The 26,939-nt window shown below is 38.0% G+C and overlaps 1 protein-coding gene across 7 annotated transcripts in view; it reads left to right on the plus strand.

Annotated features, from left to right (window-relative positions):
- The window catches only part of C9orf72 (C9orf72-SMCR8 complex subunit), a 22,383-nt gene extending 10,427 nt beyond the window's left edge, over positions 1-11,956 (plus strand). For all 7 annotated transcript variants that reach the window (XM_072959277.1, XM_072959275.1, XM_072959273.1 and 4 more), the window contains 7 exons: positions 341-405; positions 1,826-1,898; positions 3,694-3,810; positions 5,644-5,879; positions 8,878-8,935; positions 9,938-10,047; positions 10,155-11,956. In XM_072959277.1, coding sequence (XP_072815378.1) covers positions 341-405; positions 1,826-1,898; positions 3,694-3,810; positions 5,644-5,879; positions 8,878-8,935; positions 9,938-10,047; positions 10,155-10,341 — 846 coding nt within the window. In that variant the 3' untranslated portion in view covers positions 10,342-11,956. The remainder of the gene's footprint in view (positions 1-340; positions 406-1,825; positions 1,899-3,693; positions 3,811-5,643; positions 5,880-8,877; positions 8,936-9,937; positions 10,048-10,154) is intronic.
- The last annotated feature ends 14,983 nt before the right edge of the window (positions 11,957-26,939 follow it).

Below are 26,939 nucleotides of genomic sequence, written 5' to 3' on the forward strand. Positions count from 1 at the left end.
GGAATTACACTCTATGCGTGTGTAGAGAAATCTTGAGGCAGCTCTTTTTGTTGTTTCCTGACTTGGTCATTAAGGTTTGTCCCCTGATTGTGACAGCTCAGAAGAGGAAGCTGTGCTTGTAAAAAGTGATTGCTTAACTTGTCCAACCAGCTTTCACATCATCTGTTCTGAAAGTTTATAGTAGTGCACACAGATTGTTTTATGGGGATTCAGAATGGTCAGAAATGAGGGCAGTGTTTTATACTGAACCTGGACTCCAGAAAACTTGTGTATTTAAAGTGTTGTTTCAGCACTATATTATAGTCAGAATAAATTTTTTTTTCTTATTGGTGCATTTTAGATAGCTGATACCGTTCTCAATGATGATGACATTGGTGATAGCTGTCATGAAGGCTTTCTTCTCAAGTAAGAGTTTTATTTCTTTTCATAAAAGCTGGATGAAGGAGATCCAAATCTTATGCTCACCTATGAGAAGATTTGGGAGGAAGAAAACAGTAATAGAATGCCTCCCTAGATTATTCTAGGGTCAGCATTGCATATTTGAACTGTTGCTTCGCTTTATGTTACTTCTTCATTTATTCCATGTCTGTAATATATTTAAAGTTAGTCTTTTTAATTTTTAAAGAAACTGAGTTTCCGTAGCGCCCAGACAAGAATTTTTGGTCCCTTTTTTGGTTCTGATTTCTTGTTTTTCTTCTCATTAAAGCTGAAACTAAGAACCCTTCCAAATTAAGTTGCATTCTGGGTGGACTTATTTAGGCCTAGAAAGGAAAATTATTCATATCTGTACTGATCCTTTCCATGTTACAGTAGATTTTAGTATTTAAGAATGTGAGCTCTAAAGCCAGACTTCCTGGATGACTGCTATGTAACCCTGGACAAGCTACCTGAAATCCCTGTGCCTCCATTTCCTTATCTGGACAATGGGAATAATGATAATACCTCCTTCATAGGGTTATTATAAGCATAGAGTGAGATAAATCATAATAAGAACTTAAAACAGTGCATGGCACATATAGGCACATGATAAATGGCTGATAGCTAGCATTTTCTATATATATTTCTTCTACAAAAATGATAATACTAGTAATAATGGCCAATATTTATTTAGTTCCTATGTGTCAGTCCCTTAATGAAATGCTCTATGTGTATAATCTCATTTTCTACTTTAGGGTTTCTTTACAATTACAGATTATCATAAAATTTTATTTTAAAAAATAAAGAGTGAAAGGAAAAAATATTTGCTTTTATGTCTACAGTCTTCTCCTTTAGGTTCATGATGGAATCTCAGAGACGTGAGTGTATTTAGTCTCGAAGTCTTACGTGGCTTAAATCAGAAGGTCTTTAGTCCTGATTCTGTTGGTGCCAGCCTTTCATAATGTTATTTTTAATCCCATTTGACTTTAAGATTTTTTTTTTTTTTTTGGTGGGGGAAGTAATTAGGTTTACTTCTTTATTCTTAGAGGAAGTACTGGGGATTGAACTCAGGATCTCAGGCATGCTAAGCATGTGCTCTACCACTTGAGCTATACCCTCCCCCCACATATGACTTTAAATAAATCACTTAACCTCTCTACACCTCAGTTTCTTCCACTACAAAATGGTGATGTGCTAACTGCATTGTATTATGGTTCAGGTAGAATCTGTGAAGGCCATGTGGTAGAAAATGCAATGTACTATGGAAATAAAAGATGACATTACAATCATAGCTTTGGTGTTCATCACGTAAAACTATTCAAGCTCACTTGTCTTTAGTTTAGTTTAGTTTAGTTTGTGAAATTGTTTTGCAGCCAATGTTTTTAATCTTTTTTTCTTCAATTTACAGTGCCATCAGCTCACACTTGCAGACCTGTGGCTGTTCTGTTGTAGTAGGGAGCAGTGCAGAGAAAGTAAATAAGGTAACTTATTTTATAACCCAGCAAATGATCTGGCTTTTTAATACTGCTAACATATCATGGATTGTAATTTAAAGGTTAAGTTGGTAAATCAACTATATTTCAATTTAAAAAATACATCTTTTCCCAAAAAAAACCAAAGGTTAGGCTGCAGTCAAGATGATCTACTAATACAAGAAGGCAATATAGTCTGACTAAATTACTGTGACATCCTGTGGCAAAAATGGGTGTAAAGTAAACTGTTTGACTAGGAAGTCATTCAACAGTTTCATTTTGATAATTCATATATATCATTATCAGTATTATATAAATAATTTTGAGAATATTTTAAGATCAGATTTTTAAAACAACATTTGTCTTCTATTTCCTGATGTTATCTTTAATAAATATGAAGATAGCCATGTGCTTTTGGTACTAATTCCAGAGAAATGGTATCTGATCATTCATCTTGATGTCATTCTCTCGCTTTCCTTCCTAAATCTATTCCTTTCAGGGGCCTATTGCTGCTAACCAGTCAGTGGCATTTCTGACCATTTCCTTTAGTGCTACATGAGTTAATAAAGATAATAAACAGCTGCCTTTCCAAGCATTAGGTAATAAACTAAGAGATTATGTACTTTTCTTCACTGACCATTAATTAGAGATAAGGGCACGTATCTATCAATTTAAGCAAACCTAATTTTTTTGGTAAGTTTTACACAGGAAGTATGTTAGGAACGATCATTTACTTCACAAATATATTTGTATTTTTTTCTGTAATAAGCTACCCTGTATACTTCCATAACCCTTGATTTACCAAAATTATCTCTCTTACAGCCACTTATGAGAGATTAGGTTACCTCTATTACTACATTGCACCTAGTGATTTATTATTGTTTCTATTATCCCAAGAAGGCAGCTTTCTATTTGTGTCCTCCAAAGCATTCTGGTTCCCCGGGGACTTTCTAGTTGCTTCTTGGGGAGGAAGAAAGTCTCTGGTTGGGGCTCTGTGTTTTAAAACGTTTTTCTCATCCCACTTCTTCTTCTGGCTCAATACCTCTCTTGTATCTTTGTAATTTGAGAAAAAGGTTGCCATCACTAGTTTGAAACCACTGCTTTAATATGAAAAGCCTGAATGTAGTCTGAATTCCAGGCTAGATAGATGGCTTTTTATTTTTCCTAATGGAGCTGTGATCAAATCCTGTTAGAATCATAGGTTTCTAAACCCCAACCAATTGCTTACTTATTTTAAATTAAATTTGATAGAATTGATTCTCATTCTATTGAAAAATTTGGCCTTTCTTTGATAGTCATCATAATGGGATTTCACATGCAGAGCTATTAAACAGCAGCCATAATTCTGCCTAATTTAACTGCTTTTAGTTTTCTTGTCCAAATTATTTGCTTATTTGAAACATACTTGCTGCTGGATGGAGATGCAATCAATCATTAGATTAGGTTATTCTTTCCCAATGTAAGACTAAGATATGGAATAAGCATACCATGGACAAATAAACTTGAGGAAGTCTGTATATTGTATCAGTCACCTGGAGAGTCACAATATGTATTCAAATGGTAAAGGTCTTGAGATACTATACAGTACATTTATTAGCATTTCCCAAACTTATTTGACCACAGAATGCCTATTTTAAGCAATAGCTGTTTATATCCCATAGACTATTCCAAATGACTAAGGAATACTTATTTCTTAGAATAGATTTGGACAATAACAATTGAAATTTCTATTCAGGTTTCTTTCATAAGCAGACCAGTGGCTTTTTTACTTCATATTTTAATGCTAAAATATTTTCATTTACAGATAGTAAGAACACTATGCCTTTTTCTGACTCCAGCAGAGAGAAAATGCTCCAGGTTATGTGAAGCAGAATCATCATTTAAATACGAGTCAGGGCTCTTTGTACAAGGCCTACTAAAGGTATAGTTTCCAGTTATCACCAGTGAAACCAATTTTTTAAAATCATTTTTGAGGCTTTTTATAAATGTATTTTGAATATTAGCATTTAATGCATCTCATGTTTATATGCCAAGGATCAGATTTCCTTTACACAGGTCTGAGCATGGAGTCTATGTCTAATGAATTTGTAGTTAGTATCAGTGAAACATCACGGAATAGCTTTCTTTGTGTTTCTCTTTGGCTTCCAGTAGCTGTCTGTCTGGCCTCAGGATTCGTTTTTCAATATGTGCTTGAATCAAGTTGTGCAATAAGGGGACATTTCTTTTTTTAATTAAACAGATTTGAATTTTTGTGTTACCATTTTATGTTTATGTACTGTATTCATTTATTGAAAATAAAATTTTGAGCTGCTTCCTGTCTTAAAAAGTATATAGGATTTGAAGATGCCTATAAATATAGTGAAAAAATTATGTTATATTTTTCCTTTATTTGCTTGAATCTGCTTTTCAAGGAGCTAAATAGATAAATATCAATCAGCAACTATTTTCAATAATTATAGGGAATAGTTATTCACTTCATTGAATCTATTACGAATGTTTCAATTATAGTCAAAAATGTGAAGAAGTAGGTTTCCAAATGGTTATGTGATTCATAGTGAATGCTTTCTTGAGGATGTAGGCATAGCAAAATGAAAGAAAAAGTATAAAAAATTGTTGCAAATAAAAATGATATTCAGCTTTTGCATTTTCAATAATGTGTATGCTATGAGCTCAGAATACTAGTATTTAAATACAGAAATGGCTTAAGGGAAACTCATTGCTGATTTAAGTTGTGCAAATCTGAAACCCAGAACTTATCCTATCAAAGGCATAATAAGCTACTTAGTACTTTTATTTCCCCAATACTGTCTCATTTAATTGTATAATTTTATCCCTAAAAGGGACCTAAACCAAATGCATAGCAAAAACTTGAAACTAAAATGAAAAAATATCTGTTAAGAGTTTTCCATACAAGTATACATTGTATAGCCTTCCAGAAAATATTTTGACATTATATGTCAAAAGCCTTAAAACTGTTTCAAGATTTAACCTACTATTTCTTCTTCTGGGAATCCATCCTAAGGAAGTAATTATGTATGGCAAAAGATTCACTTACAAATATGATTATCGCAGTAGTATAAGTGAAAAATTGAAAATAGCCTCTGTTGTTCACTTCACATACCACGTGCCTCACACACAGGAGGTCCTTGTTATATGACCATTCGCTACCCACCTGACTCTACCTGGAAAGAAGTACATTTTTTTACTTATTATAAAAATACATATTCATTGAGATTTAGCAGAACATATGAATAATCAAGAAGAACATAAAAAGTCACTTGTAATCTCATAATCCAGTGAATAACCCCTGTTAATATTTGGCATGTATCATTCTGGTCCTCTTTTCTTATGTTAGTATTTTTTCATATCTTACTCTCCCCTCCACCCTCCCCCCAAAAAAAGTTGGATTATACTCTGCATGTTTTAACCTCCTTTTTTCATAATATATTGTGAACATCTTTCAATATCAACACATAAACATTGGCAGCTTAATTTTTAGCAGCTAATTAAGAAACCATTTTTATTTACTTAATCACTTGTCTTTCTGGATGCTTAAGCTGTTGCTGGCGTTCTACTGTTTAAACCAGTGCTGTAGGGCACACGTCACTCCAGTTTGGCACACAATCATGATTGATTTCCTAGGATACATTTCTAGAACTCGATTTGCTAAATCCAAGCCAGTTTTTTTAATTAGAAGAAACTCCTTCCTATCTGTTGGCATATAAGACAGTACATTTTCTTTCCATTGTGACAGGATTCCACTGGAAGCTTTGTGCTGCCCTTCCGGCAAGTCATGTACGCTCCCTACCCCACCACACACATAGACGTGGACGTCAACACCGTCAAGCAGATGCCACCCTGTCATGAGCATATTTATAATCAGCGTAGATACATGAGGTCTGAGCTGGCAGCATTCTGGAGAGCCACATCAGAAGAAGATGTGGCTCAGGACACCGTCATCTACACAGACGAGAGCTTCACTCCCGATTTGTATGTTGTGCCCTATCTTTTGATATTCTCATTAAGCAATATTATGAAATTGTATCTGTTTTGTAATTTTATTTTTTATTGACGTGTAGTTGATTTACAGTGTTAGTTTTCAGGCATACAGCAAAGCAATTCAGTCATACATATACATACATATATATTTTTTCTTTTCAGGTTCTTTTCCATTATATGCTGATATAAGAAACTGAGTATAGTTCCCTGTGCTATATAACAGGGCTTGTTGTTTGTCTATGAAATTGTATCTTTTATGAGTACAAAAGAAACAAGTCAATGTTTAAAAGGAAAGAAATATTACTAGGAGAATTATGTTTGAAGAAATAGTTGGTTAATCAAGCATTTTTTTCCTGTTTCCTTTTCTTAGTATAATTGTGTTTCCCGTAAGATAGGTTAGGTTAGTCCTTAAAAATAAGTATTTAAGTATTTATTTAACAAATGTATATTAAGCCCCTAGGCACAGTACTAGGTACTAAGGTTAATAGTGGCCAACCAGACAGCCCCGGCCCCAGCTCCTCACTTGGCTTATAGATTAGTATATAAGAATCATTAAAAGGCTTATTAACTAAACCAAAGAAATAATTCTGAGTCTTTTTTTCCTTGATGTAGAAATATAAAATACAGCAAAACTGTCAAAATATATTAATAGAGCATTCTATTATATTTGCATTTTATTCTGTTACTCATTTCTTACCATAAAGGCTGATGAGTAAATTCACAAGGTAAAAACTAATGATAATAAAATGTTGAATGGGGACCCAATTAGAAAAAACATTTTTGATAACTCTGAATTATAAAACACTCAAAAGATGCTCTGAAATCAGAAAAAGAATTGTAGTAAACTATTATGGTTCTTTTTCATCAGTTTAAAGTGCCTGGTATATAGGGTATCCTCAAGAAGTGTTAACTAGTATAATCCACGTTTGAGTGTATAAAGCAGCAGTAAAACTGGAGCAAGCAACCCTGTCCTGTGTCTTTGAGAAAACTTTTGAGCTGAGGCAACAGACATATGAAGCATCAGTAGTCAGACAGAAGGTGTTGTCCAAAAGCACAGCAGAGGAACACCATGTCCGAGGCATCCCCAGCCTCAGTGGCTCTGGATGCAAGAAAGATGGCTTCACTAAGACCCAGCTTTTCCCAGCTCCCCAGTGTTCTTGGCGGTTCCTTACAAAGTTTTAGGGGGATTGGCTTAGAAAACAAATTGGTCAAAATAATAATTCCAGGTCACTAAGTTTTCACACATAGGTAATTTTGGTAAATGTGTCAAAATTGTCAAAATTAATATGAGCTTTTAAACATTTTCTTCTTTCCTAAAGTATTCAGTGTTTGTTTTTTTTTCAATTTTTTGATTGGTTGCTGGAGAGCTCTTTGGAGGGGGATTTAGTGAACTTTAGAATGGGTCTGCAACCATCTTGTATTTTTTAGAGGAGATACGTGTATACTTTTATCGCTTCTTACTCATTTCAGCCAGTTCTGTTTGCTTCACTAATTTGACTGTGATTAGCCAGCTTTTCTTGCTTTGCTGATCATAACAAAAAAAATGCCATGAATTTTTAAAGTTTGTTTCCAGCTCTAAGTAAATTTTCTAAACAGAAACTGTCCCAAAATATTTTCAACCACTAGATTGTGTATTATTAACTTTTATGTTTTATAGACAAATTTTAGTTTTGTTTTTTAAATAGTATTGCTTATTTTTAAGATATTTTAAATTTTAACTTCTAAAAATAATTTCCCTAACTGCCAAAATATGAAAATTCCACTGCTAGAAATAATTCTTTTTTGACACTTTGCTTTGTCTAATTCGCTTATGACCAAGACAATCAATTTATGAAACAGGTATATTCAGAACACTAGACTTAAATAGTTGAATGCTCTCTCCAAAGTCAGAGAATAGGTGCTGTCAGTGCCCATACTGGCCACCAATTGGATAGCCAGTAATCATAAAATGCTGGGTTTTTCCCACTCTGGGTTTCCTTCTTATGTAGTAGGGTACACCCATTTCTTAAAACTAGGAAATTTTAGGTACTTTCCTATTGACCTCTGCGCACACACCTCTTTCCCTGACGCTCCTGCCAGTTGTATGATGATCCCTACTATTTTCAGTCTTTCTTTTCAGTTAAAAATTGCTTACCTTCCTAAATGTTACATTACCCCTCTGACTTGAGTATAATCTAGGATCCTAGTAATTCCTTAGGGAAGTAGAAGGCGAGGAGAGGAGAGGAGAGGAAAAAGAGAAAAGGTCAAAGGGGATAGGGACCTGGGAAGGGAACCATTTTTTTTTTAAGCACCTACTATATCCTAGGTTGTGTCGTAGATGCACATTATCTCAAATGTGAATTACAGCTTAACTTCTTATTCTGATCATTGCCAATTTAGCTAACATTTTCTTGGGTAGCTGATTCACGTTACTTGCCAGATGATGGGCTTGTGGACGCAAACCCAGTGGGCAAGATGTTGCAGATAACCATCTGGGTGTTCCTTAATCTCACTTGAGTGTTTTCTTAGCATTCCTCCTTTTTACCTTTTTTCTTCCTAAACTGCTTATTAGAAGCCATTAGTACATGAAGTTAATCTTTTATATTGTTTTGGTTTTTGGTAGTAATAGTGTGTGTTTATTTTTGTTCTTGTTTTATGTTTTTGAGATGGCAGAAATTGGTAATTGTATTTATTAATAGCCTAAGGCTCTCAATAGTTTTTTATAAGGTCAGGGCACTAATATACATTGGTATTTTCATACAGACCCTTCCTGGAACTGCTTATACTATTTAAGAGACAAATTACATTGTAGCCTGATGAACTCTTATAAGAGACTAATGTATCCTTAAGTTAAAATGTAATACATATTTTATATCCAAATACACACATCTAATTCTTACAAATATGTGTATAATCCCATTTGTAAGAATTTACTGTATCGGCTGGCGTGAGAGACTGTGGAAAGTAGCATTGTATAGCCATTTCAACATCTGGCCTGTTTTCTTCATAGGAATATTTTTCAAGATGTCTTACACAGAGACACTCTAGTAAAAGCCTTCCTGGATCAGGTAAATATTAAACCCGAGATTGTCAGAGTGAATGACACGATGTGTTTTCTTTTTTAATATATCCCACAATGCCTGTACTATATATAGAATTTCACATTAAGTCCTTTTGTAATGTCTCTGATCTTTCTAAAGTGTCAAAATTATTTTTCTTCTGAATTATACAGAGGAGTAGCCTGTACGTTAACAATTAAAGATGCAGCATCCCCCAGTTCAAATGTTTTCATTTTAAGCACTAACTTATAACCCAAGAGTGTTTTCTTTTGGTGAAGAGGGGTATGTGTACAAATTTTTTTTGCCTTAATTGTTCCAAACATGTCTTTAAATTTTATTTAAATAATAGCATCCTTATTGTTTCATTCCTTTAAAAAGATCTATAGATTTTTGAAGAAAATTATAGATTATATAGGTCTTATTTCTTCATATAACAGAGTTTTCTTATAATACCACTCTGGGGATCAGGCCAGGAAACAGTGTAGCTTTGAAATAAGATCTTTAGATTAACTAGAAGTTTGGGATCCAGGTCTGTGTGGTCTGTGACATATTGCAAAGGTCAAGAATAATTGGTAATCATGTAATTCAGTGCTCCCCAAGCAGAAATAAAATCGTCTGACCATTCCGCATGTACCCCACCCCCAATGTAGAAAACTATGAATATCTCAAAACCAGAGTCTAAGCCTGGCTCAGCTTCTGGGAGCTCTAATTTTATTCGAAGATGTGGGCAGAAAGAAGTCAAGTATCCCAATGGAGGTAACTTATATTGGGATTTTTAATAAGAATAAATATGGACCTAGTCTAAGGTAGAATGAAAATTTGAGTCCATTCTTAAAATAGAACTATCAGATTGCTCCCAGACCTGGTCTGTCAGGGCGCGTCTGTGGAAAGGATCGAGGGTCACTGCTCTAACGTGGATATCTGCCAGGCACTGTCAACACTCAGACAGAAACACACTGTCCAAGTACAACGGGAGCAGGTTATTTGTTTAAACGTTTCGTCTTCCTGCAGGTCTTCCATTTGAAACCTGGTTTATCTCTCAGGAGTACTTTCCTTGCACAGTTTCTGCTCGTCCTTCACAGAAAAGCCTTGACGCTAATAAAATACATAGAAGATGATACGTAAGTCAGACTCCTCAACGGGAGAAACCCCCCCCCCACATTGTTTTTGGTTTTGTTCCCTTTGGACATTTTCTGTATCACAATTTCTTTTTTATTATTATGTGTAGGCAGAAGGGGAAAAAGCCCTTTAAATCGCTGCGGAACCTGAAGATAGACCTTGATTTAACAGCAGAGGGCGACCTGAACATAATAATGGCTCTAGCTGAGAAAATCAAACCAGGCCTCCACTCGTTTATCTTTGGAAGACCCTTCTATACTAGTGTACAGGAACGAGATGTCCTGATGACTTTTTAAATGTGTAACTTGTTCAGTGCATTTTGTCACATCATCATTGCTGCTACAGTAGCTCAGTGGTGTTGGGAAACATAATTCCCTAGAGTCCTACTCGGCACTGGCAGTTGGTTAGTTACACTACAGTTGTCACCAAGAGTCTGTAAGGGGATGTCAGGTGCATTGTTACAGCAGGTGCACCTTTTCTTGGATGTGCTCTCTTGGGATACAGACTTATGTTTACAATTATAATAAATATTATTGCTATCTGTTAATGATGTAGGGTATAAACTTGACCACAACTACTGTTTTTTGAAACTTAGGATTCACGGTTTACATGTATCTAAGTAAAATCTGTGTTAGCTTTCACAGATGTAATACTATTTGACTTTCCATCTCTTGGTGTTTCTTGGTATGTGGGATTACTATAATACTTTCACAATCAGCTGAAAATTAGAGCATCAGAATCATTTCAGTTCCACAAAAGGAAGTTGGCTTGGACATAGGTTAAGTTTTAGAAAGAAAATGTTTATCAAGTAGATGTTTTGTTGAAATTAATTATTAGATCCTACTTTGCAGACAGTCTTTCGGATTCAGTTAGTGTAGAAATGTCAGACAGGGTATAGAGTCTTGATGATGGTGAACCACAGTCAGAGTTTTTCTTTGTGTGTTGAGCTCTGTCAAAGAATATTTAGAAAATTGGATGTCATGTTTCAGTAGTTATTGCCAACTTTTTAAATTAATTTCCATTATTTTTGAGCCAAATTGAAATGAGTACCTCCTGTGCCTTTTTTTTTCCCTTGGAAAATAGAATTGCTTGGAAGAAGTGCAGGTTTCACTTGTCAGTCATTTTTATCTTGTTTTCCTCTTGTATAATCTTACTCTGATTTAGCAATCAGTATAACTCCCGAGATTTTTAAATGCAATAGAGAAATACTGACTAGTTAGATTTTTTTTTTCATGAACAAGAATAGTATCTTCTTCCTTAAACTTCTGCCCATATTTTTGAAGTTGTTGCCATGTCTCTTTGCCTGCATCATGTGAGGACTAGCAGGAGAAACTTTATTGATGTGCTGTTTTTCTAGGTGCTACTTTGGCAGAACTAAGTGGTCAATTTCTTTTCTTAATGTGTTTGGACCATCTTGCTAGCTATAAAATAACCAACTAACATAATTCTGTGCCAGAAGAGTGTTGACATAATAGTACACACGAGCATAAAAAATATTTTTATTTAAAACTGTGAAAGCAACATAAAAGGGAAAAATATTTATAAGAAAGGGATAAAAGTGATGGAGCCCATCTGCCCAGGCTCACTAGATTTAACGAAAACCAACATAGGTCCTGATAGCCTTTCACATCACTAATTAGAAAGGTGTCCCAATTTTTAGACACATACTCAACTAGATGATGGATGCTCTGTGGCTCAGTCATGAAAATTACAGATTGCACCTTGTACCCCTTCTTCAATGCTATTTACATGATGGATTATTTAAGTGCTAATTATTTTGTGTTGCTCATTTATTGTACTGTTATATAGGATGCAAGTTGTATAGGGAAATAAGTTATTAAAAGCATGTGTGCACATTGTTATATATCTTCTCCTAGATGGAGAATTTTGAATAAAATATCTTTGAAATTTTGTGTCTTTCAATTATTTATTCAGAAAAGTGGTGCTATGATATTGAAAGACTGATTGGCTTCCTGCTCAGCTGACCGTCATGTTGGATCTAAATGATTTTTTAAATTGATTTTCTCTTTTGAAAAAAAAATATTTAAGAGTTCTCTATGATGCTGTAATCTTATACATATTTTTTTTAAAAGGCTGTCTACTTAACTCCCAGAATTGCATGTTGATTTTTTTGTTTATATGTTACTACTTCAGATGAAAGATAATGCTTCAGTAAATTATTTTATTTAAATTACTGCTATAATAATATTAATACAACCTAAGCTGAAGTTACTCCTTCCAGGTCCCCAGTAGAGGTGTCCAAAATGAAAGTGCAAGGAATCTAAACCTTTTAATCTGGAAAACAAATAAGGTTGGTATTTTTATTCCAGTGGGGGGAAAAGAACTAATTCATAAATATGACTGTTGAGTTGAAAGATTTCCGTAGAAAAAAACTGATTCATTGCATTGATGAGTTTCTCAAAGAAAAAACCCAAACTTCATATAATGCTAGGAAATAAAGATGAGACAGTTACTCCTATGGTCTGTTTCTGTAATGCTTCAGGTCAAACAGGAAAACAGTGAATGTTTCTCTTCTCTAATACTGTTTTGCTTTTGACATGCAATTGCACAAATTGATATTTTTCCTGTGATCTTCAGGTTTTAACAAAGTACCAAAAATTGTTTACCCCTACTTAACACACACTACCCACTGGACTTTCTGAATCTCTCATCATCAGTATGAGGCATGTATTTTTATTTCCATTTTACAAATGAGGAAACTAAAGCTTAAGGAAGTACAAAGATCCATGATCACTCAGCTTGTTAAGCTGAATTTCATCCCAAAGTTACAGGAGCTGTCATGTGGCACAGCACCTGGTACAGTCCCTCCATGTAGCAGGTACTCAGTGTTACTGAATTAGAGGGACACACTCTAGTGCCCAAATGTGAGTCCTTGCTGTGCTACTTGAAGAAGTTACTTAACCTCTTGGAGGCTCACTTTTGAAATATTTGAAATGCGGTCATGATGATAAGAAGATTTAATGAGACTGTCTAAGGTACTTAGCTTAGTACCTGACCAGTGTTTCATAACTGCTTTTTTATCCAATCTGACAATCACTGCCTTTTAATCAGGGTAGAACATTAGAACATTGACATTTAATGTGATTATTGGTATGATTAGGTTAAATCTATTGTTTTGTTATTTGTTTTCTATTTGTTCATTGTTTGTTTTTATTCTTTTTCTGCTTTCTTTGGGATTGAGTATTTTTTATGATTCCACTTTTATCTCTTTTGTCAGCTTGTTAGTTGTAACTCTTTGTTTTTATTTCAGTGGTTGCTTTAGGGTTAGTGTAGATACATCTTTAACTTATCCATCTACATTCACATGATATACTACTTGAGGTATAGTTTAAGAACCTTACAGTGATAAACTTCTGTTTCTCTCTTCATGCCTTTCTGCTGTTATGGCCTCACATTTTACTTCTACATATGTTAAAACCTCCACATTTTATTATTTTTGCTTAAATAGTCAATTATCTTTAAAAGAGATTTAAATAGAAATAATCTAAACACCCCAATTAAAAGGCAGAAATTGTCAGATTGGATTAAAGTAAACAAGATCCAACTACATGCTACCAACAACAAACACATCTTAAAGATAAAGGACAAACAGATTAAAAGTAAAAAAGAAAAAGATACACCATACTAACACTAATCAAAAGAAAGGAGTAGCTATGTTAACATCAGACAAAATAGATTTTAGAGTAAAGAATATTACCTAGAGGTAAAGATTATTTCATAATGTTAAATGGGCCAATTAAGCAAGAGGACAAAAAATCCTAAATGCTGGTTCACGTAATAACAGCTTCAAAATACTTGAAGCTAAAACTGTAAGGAAAAATAGACAAATCTACAATTAGAGTTGGAGACTTGAAGACCTCTTTCAGTGTTTAATAGAGCAAGAAGACACAAATTTTAAAGCTAGATGGTGCATAGGCTCAATTTTAATGAAAGATTTTCCAGGAAAAAAAAATCTATATATAAATCAGTAAGGATATAGAAAACTTGAGGAAGACTATCAACCAACTTGATGTAAGTGACACTTAGAGACCACAGCCGTATCCAACAACGGTAGATTACACATCCTTTTCAAGAGCACACTGAGCAGGTACCAAGATAGACCATATTCTGAGCCATACAAGTCTCCATAACACAAAAGGATTCAAGTCATACAAAGTGTGTTCTCTTGACCATGACAATAAACTAGAATAACTAGATAAATAAACTAGAAACTAATAACAGGTATCTGGGAAAACCTCAAATAGTTGTAAACTCAATAGCAGCTTTTAAAAGATTAGATAATTTCTAAATTATGTGTCTGGAGAACAAGAGGAAATGGATTGGAGAACAGAAAGGGAGGTATCTGAATATTGTGGAATGATTTTACGAAGAGTGGAACTCATCCTGCCTTTGATGTCTCCCCACTATAACACATTCTTCACATTGATAACAGCATAATCCTTCTTAAATTAAATCTGATGATCACTTCCGTTAGACAGCTCTGCATCACTCACAAAATTAAATCCAAAATCTTTGTAACAGTTTCTGTTCATCCCTCTAACGTCACTTCTCACTTTCTCACTTCTCAGGAATTTCTTCTTTTGCTGAATCTATTACACTGTTTCTTTGCTTCTCTGTCTCAGGCTAGAGAACAAATACATGTCTTTTTCATTATTGTATCTCTGTGTCTAGCATGGTGCCTGGCACAGGGCGTGCTGCCAAAAAACTTAGTTGAATGAATATAATGAGTTTATTAAACATTATTTTCTTTGTCCTCTCCAAGAAAAAATTAGTTCCTGCAAAATAAGGAAATTGCCTTCTTTATGTCAGCAGAAACTAATTTTTGCCCCCAGAAAGCTCTTCATTAAAATTGAGCTTATGTACAACCTAGCTCTAAAAGTTCAAAAGATCTTTAGGCAGTGATTTTTATTCTTTTTAAAGTAGTAAGACCCTGTCATTTTCTGTTTCTCCATTTATTCCTCACAATCTCATTTCTCCATTTATTCCTCACAATGTCATCTCTGGCTGAAATGTTCTTTTTAAATTGATAGCTTGATAAATTGCTAAGCAGTTTTCATCAGACCCATTAGGGCAATAGTTAAGTATCCATTTGTGGAGCTGGACATTTAAGAAATCTGATCCAGTATTTAGAAAATCATTCCTGAGCTCAGACTTGGCTCAAACTGGCACCTTCTGGCACATGCTTGTGGGTGGGGAACGTGGAATGCTTTGAAAGCTGAATGGATTTGTCAAGTTTTAAAATTCCCTTAGGGCTGAAGGGAAACAACATTCATTGTTTAAAAACACCATTGTTTGTTTTTCTGCTTTTCTGTTCTTTGGAACCCGAATCTGCAAAAACACTCACGCCCAGCATTTTGCTTCATGCACCTCTCCTACTATGTGTCTGGAGGATGTGAGTGGCGTGGAAACCTTATTACTGTGATTAGAATGTTCAGAACAAACTGAAAAACTCCATTTTAATGCTCATACTGAATTTTATGGGAAAAGACCTATTTGCCATTGTAGGCAGAGAGGGGAGTTGATAGGAGTGTGAGTCCTAGAATCAGACTTCAAAGGTCCAAATCCCTGTTTTTCCACTTCTTGGCTGTGTGACCTTGGACAAGGTATTGAACCTGTCTGTGCTGCCTTAATATCCTCATCTATTCCATGGGGGAAAGAATAGAACCTACACCATAGGGTTGTGTGAAAAAAAATAATTGGGTTAATCCCTGCAGAACGCTTGGAAGGGTAACCGGCACAGAGTAAGCAAACAATAAAATTAAGTCGTGGCTGTTGTCGGTGTCATCGTCATTATCAGCATCATTAAGCAGCTGACTATAGACTTCCCATGTCTGATTATTAAACCACAACAATTCTACAGCCGTGATTCTAGGTGATAGCACCTCAGTAGCAAGATTATTTTATTCATGTGAACCCATCACTACCTCATTTCTCAGAGCAGAGAGCATCGCCCCAGAAGAAGGGCATTCTAAGGGCATGAGACATCCTACCTGGAGGCTTCACCCTGTATTTCAAATCTCTGCTCCAGCTCCACTGCCGTTAATAGGACCTCATCCTTTCTCATCCATATGAACTCAACAGACTCCTCCCTTCTAGTCCTCTCACCCACCAGCCATCCTCCTTTCCACACCCCTCCCCACATCCATTTTCCCCATAGAGGGCAGACTGAGCAGACTTTCCAATATCATCTCCTCTTTGGTCTCACTCACTTGCTTTAAAAATCCCTCAGTGACAAAAAAAAAAAAAAAAAAATCCCTCAGCAACAACCTCTGACACAATAGAAAGCCTGCAATCCTTGGCGAAATACAAGGGCCTTCGGGATCTGACCCTAGAAAACCCCTCCATGCTTTCCTTTCACCACTCATCCCCTTCTACAAGGCCCTGATGAACTGTCTGTGGTTCCCCAACCCACCTTGCTCTCATCACTGGCCTATCCACATGCTGCTCTCACTACCTGGAATACCCACTCCTTCTCCTGGATGTAAGTCAGGATTCCCCTGTGGTTGGTGTCATGTCCCACCAGGCTTCCCCCTCAACTTTTGATCTAGAGCACCTGGACTTTAAGCTTCTGGAGGCAAGGACTGTGTCTGTGCTCTAGTTTATACCTTAATTGCCTGGTACATAATATGTTTATTAAATAAATGTTGAGTTAATTACCCTCTATTCAGGACTCTTGTAGGTTTCTATGCTTATAGTCCTAGCCTAGCACTTAACTCCTAATTTTGAAACTGAGCAGGACCTTGTGGGGTCCTTCTGAGCAAAAAAGCCGTTAGTGTCTCCCATTTCTCCTTTGCCAGGAAGGCAAAAAAAGGCTTCAGCCTCCTAGACCTTCCTGAATTCAGATAGAGCAGATTCAAACAGCTGCCAATGAGGAAAGTAAGAGAATGCAGAAACAAAGGAGGAACAATCAAGAAATGATAGTGCAGTGATTAAAGCGGGATCCTGGTTCCTCCTCTAGTGATATACGTAATAAAACCTTTGAGTTCTTCTGCAGCACTAAGGCCCCCACCCAGGTGGAAGATGGCAACTTCAGGCTGAGCACAGGACTCCTGGAACACCACCCTGACACCTCGCCACCAATCAGTCAGAAGAAAGTCACACACCCTGCAGCCCTCACCCCAAGTTGTGCCTATAAAACCTTCTCCCTGCAAACCATCAGGAGTTCAGGTTTTTTGAGCATGAGCAGCCCGTTCTCCTTGCTTGAACCTGCAGTCAACCTTCCTGTGCTCCAAACTCCAACTTTTCACTTTGTTTGGCCCCACTGCTTTGGGCACACGAACTTGTATTCAGTAACATTAACATCATTATTGTGGGTTGTTGGTTTGTCTCCATTAGACTGTGAGCTTCACCCACAAGGCTGGGTCCCTGTCTTATGTATCACTGTATCCTCAGCTTCCAACCTAGTGCCTACCATCAAACAGGAACTCAGTAAATTCTGAAAGAATGGATATTATCCACATACCATTAATCTTAGGTTTAAAGTTTCCCCAAATTCTGAAGCAAGGGGATTGACTTATGGGTGCCCTTGGCAGTTCTTGGATGTTATCCCAATGATGCCACTGACATTGTAAGCAAAAGCTGTCCTGTGTGTACATTTCCCTGAGTGCTGGGGGCCACAGCCTTCATTAGATTCTTAAAGGGGTTTCTGATTCCCCACAAAGGTAAGAATCTATGTCCTAAAGAGTTCTATTTAAAAGCGAGGTGTGAGATAAAATGTTTGCAAGATAGTTTAATGAATCAGTCCATTGGACCTGGACGAAGGTAGAGGTTTTGTGCCCCCAGGAATCTCCCTGCAGCTGGACTGTGGCTCCAGTTGGCTGCAGCTGGTGTTTCTCCTGGGTGAATGCCCACTTGAAAGCCCCCTCCACACATCTCTAGGAGCAGTTTGAGACTCATTTGCAGGATCCCCTTGGTCCTAGAAGCATCAAGGATTTCAGCCCCTGGAACCAGCACCACTCAGTGTTTTAACTCAGCGCTCAGGGAGGAGCGGCTCTTCTGCTCAAAGCTGAGAACCTCCTTTGATCTGCTTTGGCTGGACATTTTCTGTGCCTACCATCAATAGACTTGGTATTTCGTTCTGGCCCAGACCCACACAAACAAGAGACCAGAGCTTCTCTAATAACCTAAGAAAAACCACATTTGAAAAATAACTTGAGCAAATGAATTCATTCTGGCAAAAGCCACTCAGCTACGTGAAATAAACTTTAGGGTTTTGCAATAGCAGGTCCTGAAAATGTCAACAACCCCAGGGTCCACGTGAGCTGAGCTGTTTGCTAAACAGAAAGAGTCCCTGGCCCAAATTCTGCCAGAATAAAGACTACCTTATAAAACTAGGAGTCAGTGGCCATCATGTGAAAACAAAGTGAGGAGTGGAGGGGTGGGACTCAATCCCAGGAAAATGAGAAAGTCTCATGACTAGACATTCAAAATGCTGGCTTTCCAAACAGAAAGCTAGGATGATGAGGGATGGGGGTGGGAGGGCTGTAATCTGTGCCTCAGGCCCTTGCTCAGACCCTACCAGGCCCCTGCCTTCCCTAGGGAAAGCCAGAGACTACTAACTCTCATGAAGTCAGAGGAACCCCCTGCAGGTTTTACCATGTGTTCTGTTGACAGGATAATGGTTCCATTGAAACTGTAATAACATACTTGGCCAAAGAAGCCCACACTATTATAGCAACTTCACACCCAGCCTGAGTTTTCAGAGCATAATGATAATATGTTCTCTCTAATGAGACCCATACTGTTCTAAAGAACTTATGTAGAGTGTAATCTCTATTAGAACAATACTTGCTATAAATAATAAATATAGTGATCATCATTTTATAGTTGAATAGAGCTCTTTCCAAAAAAGTACTTTCTCATTTTTTTAAATTAACTGCTTTTATTTTTATTTATTTTCTTAATGGAGGTACTAGAGATTGAACCCAGGACCTCATGCATGTTAAGCATGTGCTCTACCACTGAGCTATACCCACCCCTGCTTTCTCATTTCTTAGTGAGGTCCTTTTTATGCTGGGAGCACTGTGCTAGAATCCACATCTTAGAATGGCCAGAATTTGGAGACATTTGGAGAAAAAGCATAGGAATCATTTTTAAAGACTAGAAAATGCAATGCACAGAAAAGTACTGAAGAACTTATTATTTGCAGTAAAACTTAGTATTATATTTCAGTTATACAAAGGATCCTGGTCAAATTAGCAACACATATTGAATAATGGCTACGTTCCAGGTGCTCTCTGAGCAATTTCTCATTTAACTCTCCCACAACCTCGTCAAGTGAAGGTCCCTGTGGTACACCACGAGGACACTGAAACTTAGGTTAAATGACTGTCCAAAGGTAATAGACATTTTTCACAAACATTCTGCTTTTTTTCTTTCTTTTCTTACCTATAAGTTGGATAGTACTTTCCCTTTCGGTGGGACTCAGTTATGATCACCCAACTCATCAATGAAATTTAAGCAAGAGACAGGTGCCATTTTCAGATGGAAGGTTAGAGAACCAGTACGAGCTTTGCCTCCTTTGCACTTTTCCACAGCAACAATTAACATTCTGGAAAGTTGCTGCTCACAGCCTTGGCCCTGCAGTTGGGGCTACAGGAGCAGAGGCCCCTCTCCCCCCCCCCAACCAACCCAACACAAGCATGTTGCAGGAGTGAGACTTGACCTTACAGTTTTAAGCCGCTGAATTTGGGATATTGTTCCTGCAGCAAAGCCTGACTGCTAGACCAAGTCACCCAGCTGACTAGAACTTGAGCTGACTCTTGCCCACAACTTATTTTAACTAACATGCTGTGTTACTTTCCAGGTAGACAATGACAGCTGAGTGTCTTCTAAGGGGTGCGAGGAGCAGGGGAAGAAAACATCATTATTTCAGTGACAGAAATTGAGATTCCCCAGGGGGCAGTCAAGACTGATGGAGAAAGAGAAGTGAGTCAGATCAGGAGAACTTCTACTGAAGGTTAATTCAGAAGAGAAAAACAGTTAATGTTTTGATGTCTTTTCTTCCAGGCATATTGAATGAAACACTTTGCATAGATTTTCTCAAAGAAAGCTCTACTTAAGGGAAATTTTCTTAACAGAGCTCCTGCCTTGGGATTGTTTACTCTGCTTCAGGGTCTGTCTCTGGTTTAGTCTATTTTCTTACAGATCTCACAGCAATAACCATCTCTCTCACTAATCAGCACACAAGATGGTCCTCATTTCCATTCTACCAAAAACCCAAGTATTTTGGTTTGGATTCCCCCCAAATCAGAGCCCAAGACAAGGACTCGAGGGCAGTTAGTTTATTTGGGAGGTGATTCCAAGAAGCAGGAGTGAGAAAGCAAGCTGACTGAAAGAAGGAGAAAAGGCCAATATGATGAATCATACCTACTGTCCAAGGTCATTGTGAGGATAAAATGAACTAATAAAGGTGAAAATACCCAGCACGGGTCCTAGCACCTAACAGGCACTCAATAAAGGTGAATTCCCTACCTTCCATCTCCTGTAAATGCCCTGGAGACCGACTAGACACTAAGGCAAATCGACTCTGAAGTCCTTCCAGCTCTCTGCTTGTGCTTTGCTTGGAGTTTCTGGTTCTGACTCTGCCTCCAGTTTGAGCAGCAATGAGGCACAACTTCAAATGAAAAATCTGGTTGAGCATCTGCTGAGACAAACAAAAAAGAACCCAGGAAAGCAAAAAAGCCAAGGAAAGGGAATGAAAGTGTCATTCAATTTTATTTTTAAAAAGGAGGTTTGTTCTTCTGGGACGTTGAGTGGAAATCTTGATATCACCTAGCTGTCATAAATCCTCTTTGGAACAAAGTAACAAACGAAGGAAGGGAAATAAAGAATGGAGGAAGGAAGAGAAAGGGATAATGGGAGAGAAGAAGGAGAGAATAAATAAAAGAAGGAAGGAAGGAAATTACCCAACAGAGACTCTGCTGAGCATTAGGTGATAAGACTCGGAGAAAATTTAAAATGAAACTTTCCCAAAAAACATTTCAGAGAGATGTTTCTCCTCAGAAAAGCATCATCAGGGCTGTTCGATGCCCAAGGCAAGTCTCTTTCATATGATTAGACATAAAACTATCACATTTGAGGCTGGCCAGAGGCCATTTAGAAATTCAATAATTATTCAACCCAAGGGGCTTTCCAAATGGTGATGTAGCTTCTGAGGAGGAAATTAATATGGGGCATTGTATCAAATAGAGTCCTGAGTAGCTAAAACAGCTGGGGGCTGAAGTAGGACAGGGTGAGTGATACACTTACTTTTGTGTCTTGCCTTCATTATGAGGTAAAAAGGAAAATCTTGTTTATTTTTCAAATGGATAGAATTTTCACCAAATTTCACCTCTCACCAAATCTAACTGAAGTAGCCCTTGAACTCTGAGCACCACTCTCCAGAGCAACATGGTTGTGGGTCTATGTTCATCAACAACTATGCAAAACACGCTTTCTTCATTTTCACTCTATTGCAATCTGTCTGTTATGACATTGCTATGGTGACACCCTTCCGATATCCTTTGCTCTTTTGGTACCCTCTCAGAGGAAGCTGTAATGAAGTGGTTTGGCAACAGAATCTTTCTGGGACTTTTCTCATACACCACTGAAGACTTTACAGGAAATGTAGAAAGCGTGAACTGAAAATGATGAAAAATGATTTGCCCTGACTTGGCTAAGGAATGTGAATGTCATTCACTCTATGTTAAACTAACCAGAAATATCCTCTTTTTGTTCCCAATTCCAGGAGATGTCCTCCCAAGGGACAGCGAGTTTTCTGGATTCCATGTGGAATGTAACACACACTGGGTGCTGGGATCTCTTAGCCTCATGGGGGAGGGACTAGTGAGGGTGGTTAGAGAACTACGTGCTGGAGAGAAAAAGAGGTGGAGTTTCTTGAGCACTTACCTGTCAACACTTACAGTGACAGGCACTATGCTGAGCATGTTACACGCAATCTTTCACTGAGTCCATACAATTACCTATGTTATTTACCCCATTTTATAAAACGAAGTAGCTGACTCAGAGAGATTAGACACAGCTAATATGGATCTTTCAAACTCTGAAGTCCATTCTTTTAATTACCATGCCACCTTGTCTCTCTGATTCATCCTTCAGATGAACCCGGTTTCTCTCTTTTCCCTAGAAGAGCCTGGAAATAAGATTCATGAGTAGCTGCATCCAAATTCCTCAGACTTACCCTTAGTAACCAGGAGAGGATTATTTGAAACAGCCTAAAAGCTGACAACTTCATCTGCAACAAGCACACCCTTGTGGCCTTTTCCACTCACGTGTTAGGATACACAGAACCCTAATGGTTGTGAGACCCAGAGTTAACCTCCCAGTTTTGCTAGTTATGTAATCACTTAATCCTTCCAGCCTTCGTTACTTTAGCTGTGAAATGGAAATGGTAAAAAAAAAAAAAATCATGCTTGTCCAAAGGTCAGGAATGGCCAGTTGCTCTCATTACCCATTTCTGCCCTCTTTTGGAACCTTCTGAGTCTTAGATATCAGAGGCTGTGCCCTGGACCCAGAATTAGGGGTCCATGATTGCCCTTTTATAAGGTGGCAAATAGAGTTAGTAGTCTCTGAAAGCATCTTACTCAACAAGAAGTTCATTTTTCTTTTCTACTTGTTGCCTTTTAAGTTACAGCTTCAGACATGACTTTGGAAGCTCCTTTAGGTAATTCTTCTCCATTAATCATTGTTAACAAAAATCATTTAATTCCTTTGATCTCTAGGTGAGTTTTTGGGATCCCAGCCATTATCGTCTAACTGCATGACTAGTCCCCATACAACTATATTAATCTTGGCTTCCAGAACACATCTTGCATTTCTCTCCCTTCCTGTATCTTTACTCCTGTGGTTCCCTCTACCTGAACAATCTTTCAATCTAACTCCAGCAACGTCCACCATCTTAAGTCCAGCCCAAATGCCACATCCTCCCTGAAGCTTCCTGCAATCAGCTCCATCCACAATTAATCTATCCTATCTCTATGCTCCACAAAAAGTATTGGCCTTTTCTATACTACCCACCATAGACTTCTTTGTGTTATTGCTATTTCTGTTTCTCTTGTCATTTTAATAGATTGTAAGCATCTTGAGGGCAAGATCCAGGCTTTCCCTTTGCCATGTGATAGTGGCAGTGGCTGTGAGGGGTACAGCTGTGGGCTTCAGTCACACTGCCCAGTCTAAAACCTGCCTAGGCGATGTAACTGCTGCGCGACCTTGTGCAAGTTACTTCAACTTTCTAATCCACAATTTCTACACCTGTACCTACCACATAGGGATCTTATGAGAATCAAATGAGATATCCCATGTAAAGTGCTTAGCATAGACATGGCATATTGTAGGTGCTTACTAGATATTAAATATTTGCAATGCCTACAGTGAGGTCTTTCCATTAATTATTTCAATATATATTTCTTGAGTGCTGTGTTAGTCTGTTCAGGCTGTTATAACAAAACACCATGGACTGAATGGCTTAAACAGTAGACATTTACTTCTCACCACCGGAGGCTGAGCAGTCAAAGATTACAGTGCCAGCCAGTTGGGTTCCTGGTGCAGAATCTCTTCTTGTCTTGCAGATGGTTCCCTCCTCACTGTGTCCTCACATGGCAGAGAGACAGCAGTCTCTCTCTTTTCTTTTTGTGTCATATAAAGCCATTAATTTCATTATGGGGGGGTCCATCCTCATCACCTCCTCAAACACTAATTGGTTCCCAAAGTCTGTATCTTCAAATACTATCACATTGAAGGTTTGGGTTTCAACATATGAATTTGAGGGTTGGGGGTGGGACAACAATTCAGTCCACGGCAAGGATCTATACATTTTCTATACATTTATTGAGCTAATCTAGAGATAGAGCAATAAACCAAACAGATGAAAATCCTTGTCTCATGGAGTTTATATTCTAGTGGAAAGAGTAAGGCCGTATGTAGACAGAATAATTGCTCCCACAGATGTTCACATCCTTATCTCTCTAACCTGTGAATATGTTACACTACAAAGGGGAATCAGGTTGCAGATGGAGTTAACGTTGCTAATCTGCTGACTTTAACATAGGAAGATAATCCTGGATTATCTGGATGGGTTCAATGTAATTCCCTCGTCAGTACAAGAGGAAAGCAGAAAGACCAGAGAGATGTGAAATGGGAAAGATTCCACCTGCCCTTACTGGTTCTGAACAGGGAGTGGGGGATACACGCCAACAAATGAGGGTGGCCTTGAGAAGCTAGTAAAAACAAGAAACTGATTCTCCCCTATAGATTTAAGAAAGGAATGCAGCCCTGCTCACACCTTGATTTTAGCCCACTGAGACCTGTGTTGGACTTTTAACCTCCAGAACTGTAAGATAAGAAATTTATATTATTTAAAGCCACTGAGTTTGTGGTGATTTGCTACAGCAACCACAGAAAACTAATAGAGGCAGTAGATATATTACACTAACCTAGGAGGTTTATCTGTCATATATCACATGGCAATAAGTGCTACGGGGAAAATTGGAGCAGGGCGTGTGGAGAGGTGGGCGTTGACTAATTTCAAATAGAGTTGAAAGGGGAGGTCTCTGGTGACTTTTGAGCCAGAGCTGCAGGAAGTGAGGCAGTAAGCCATGAAGTGTCCGAGTAAAGAGTGTTCCTGGCAGAAGGCACAGCAAGTACAGAGGTAGGTGCTCACCTGGCATTTGTGGGAATCAACCAGGACAATGTGGATGGAGCAGGATTTGTGATGGGGAAGGTACTGGGAGACCAAGTCAGAGATGAAGGAGTGCTTATTTGTGCTGGTTTTACTCTGAGTGAGACAGGAAGCCCTAGGAGGATTTGGAGTAGCAGAGGGACAAAATGCAACATACCTTCTATTGAAATTACACAGGTGGCTGTATTGAGAGTAGAACATAAGCAGGGCAGGAGGGAAGCAGAGGAACCAGGTAGGAGGCCATTGCAGTCATCCAGGCTCCAGGTGTTTGTGGCTGGACCAGGGTGGTAACAGTGGAGGCGATGGAAAGAGGTCAGCTTCTGGATATCTCCTGAAGACAAAACCAACAAGATTTGCTGATAGATTAGATGTGGACTAGACAAGGAAAAAAGTCAAAGATGATTCATAGTGGCCTTAAGCAACTGAAAGATTATAGAGACCCTTCACTGAGATGGAGATGACCACAGTGCCAGCAAGTTTGAGGGGGAGGATCTGTTCGGTGTGGGTGAACTTTTGTCATCTGACTCCTCCCCCTCCTCCCCTGCCTTCTTTCCCTTCAGATTGCTTTCCCAAATGAGCAAAGAGATGTGCACATAAGGAAGAGTAGCCAGCGGAAAATAGCATCTAGTTCAAATCATGAAGGGGGCAGTTTGCTGTACAACACAGGGCTCGATAAAAGCTGGATTGAAGAGGTGTAGCCCAAGATGCTATAAATTGAATGTTTGTGTCCCCCCAATATTCATATGTTGAATTATAACCCCCAAGGGGCTTTTGGGAGGTGATGAGGTCACAAGGGCAGAGCCTTTGTTAATGGGATTAGTGCCCTTAGAAAAGAGGCCTGAGCCACTAAGAAGATGGAAGTGGGATGAAAGTTCTTTTCTCCCTACAGGCAAAGCTGACACCCAAGGAGAGAGATGGAGACAGTTCCATCAACGCTCGTTCATTAGAATCCAGTGCCTTCTTTGCCCTGAGTATGCCCTGCTCATCTGCACCCTGGAGCTTGAACCCTATCTCCGGGGGCAGAAGAGGGATCTCAATGTTCCGCTCTGGGTTCTGAGACAGGGAATCTTATTTTTCCTCTCTTCTTGACAGAACAGAAAAGGTCATGTGATGAGAATTCTTGGGCAGGCAACAGCCTCTTCCCAATTAGGGATTAATGAGTGAGAAAGAAGGACTATTAAAAGGTAAACTGTAGTAATTAAGAGACACTTCCATTCTAATTATTCGGGATGATGAAGAGCTGTCTGATTGCCAAGAGGCAAAAAGGACAAAAGGAATGGGGTTTGAGGCAGTTTGGAAATGAGTTTGTATTACTGAACGATGAAGAGAAACATTGCTTAGTGGCTGGGTTTTGGTATCTGATCATTCTTTCTTCTCATGTTTGAGTCTTGTAATCACAATCTTCAATATCTTTGTATTGCTCAAGTGACAGAATTAAATGGAATCATTTAATCCAGGATTGATATCATTAGACCATGACGATTTATTAAATATTTCTTGCCATATCAGATTTGACTCGATATTGCAAAAGATGTATGTGGTCTTAGAAGTTCTCACTTAACTAGTTGCAAAACCACTTCTGGGGAGGGTTGTTTTCTCTGTGTATTCTAATTTCTACTTAATATATTTCCATACTTCCTATTAATTTATTTAACCTTATTTTTTTTAATGGAGGTACTGTGGATTGAACCCAGGACCTTGTGCATGCTAAGCACATGCTCTATCACTGAACTATATCTTTCCCCCATGTCCAAAGTGTGTAAGAATTATAAAATGCAATATCTAGTCATTTGTTACTTCTCAATCAATTTGCATTAAGATGCTATCAGATAGGGAATAAAAGTATGTGGAAAACTCATTCTTTTCCTCAGGAAGCTTATATTTAATGACTCCTACTCTGAACTTACCGTTTACAAACACGCTGCAAAGTAGATACTGCTCTCTCCAATTCGTAGAGAATACTGAGGTTTAAAGGTCATAGACCAAGATTACACAAACAGAAAGTGGCAGGCTGTGTGTGGGCTGAGCTTCCAAGTCCATGCTCATTCCATTACTCCCAGCTTGTTCTAGTGAATCTGCTAGAATTTCGGAGTCTTTCTCAGTGATTAATGCTCTCCTCTGTCAGGCAGTCCAGACAATTTTTAACAAGTTGGAAAATATTGAAGAAGGTAAGCGATTTCCCCCTCTCTAGGTGCC

The sequence above is a fragment of the Vicugna pacos genome, chromosome 4, assembly GCF_048564905.1.
Source record: "Vicugna pacos chromosome 4, VicPac4, whole genome shotgun sequence".
Taxonomy (NCBI): Eukaryota; Metazoa; Chordata; class Mammalia; order Artiodactyla; family Camelidae; genus Vicugna; species Vicugna pacos.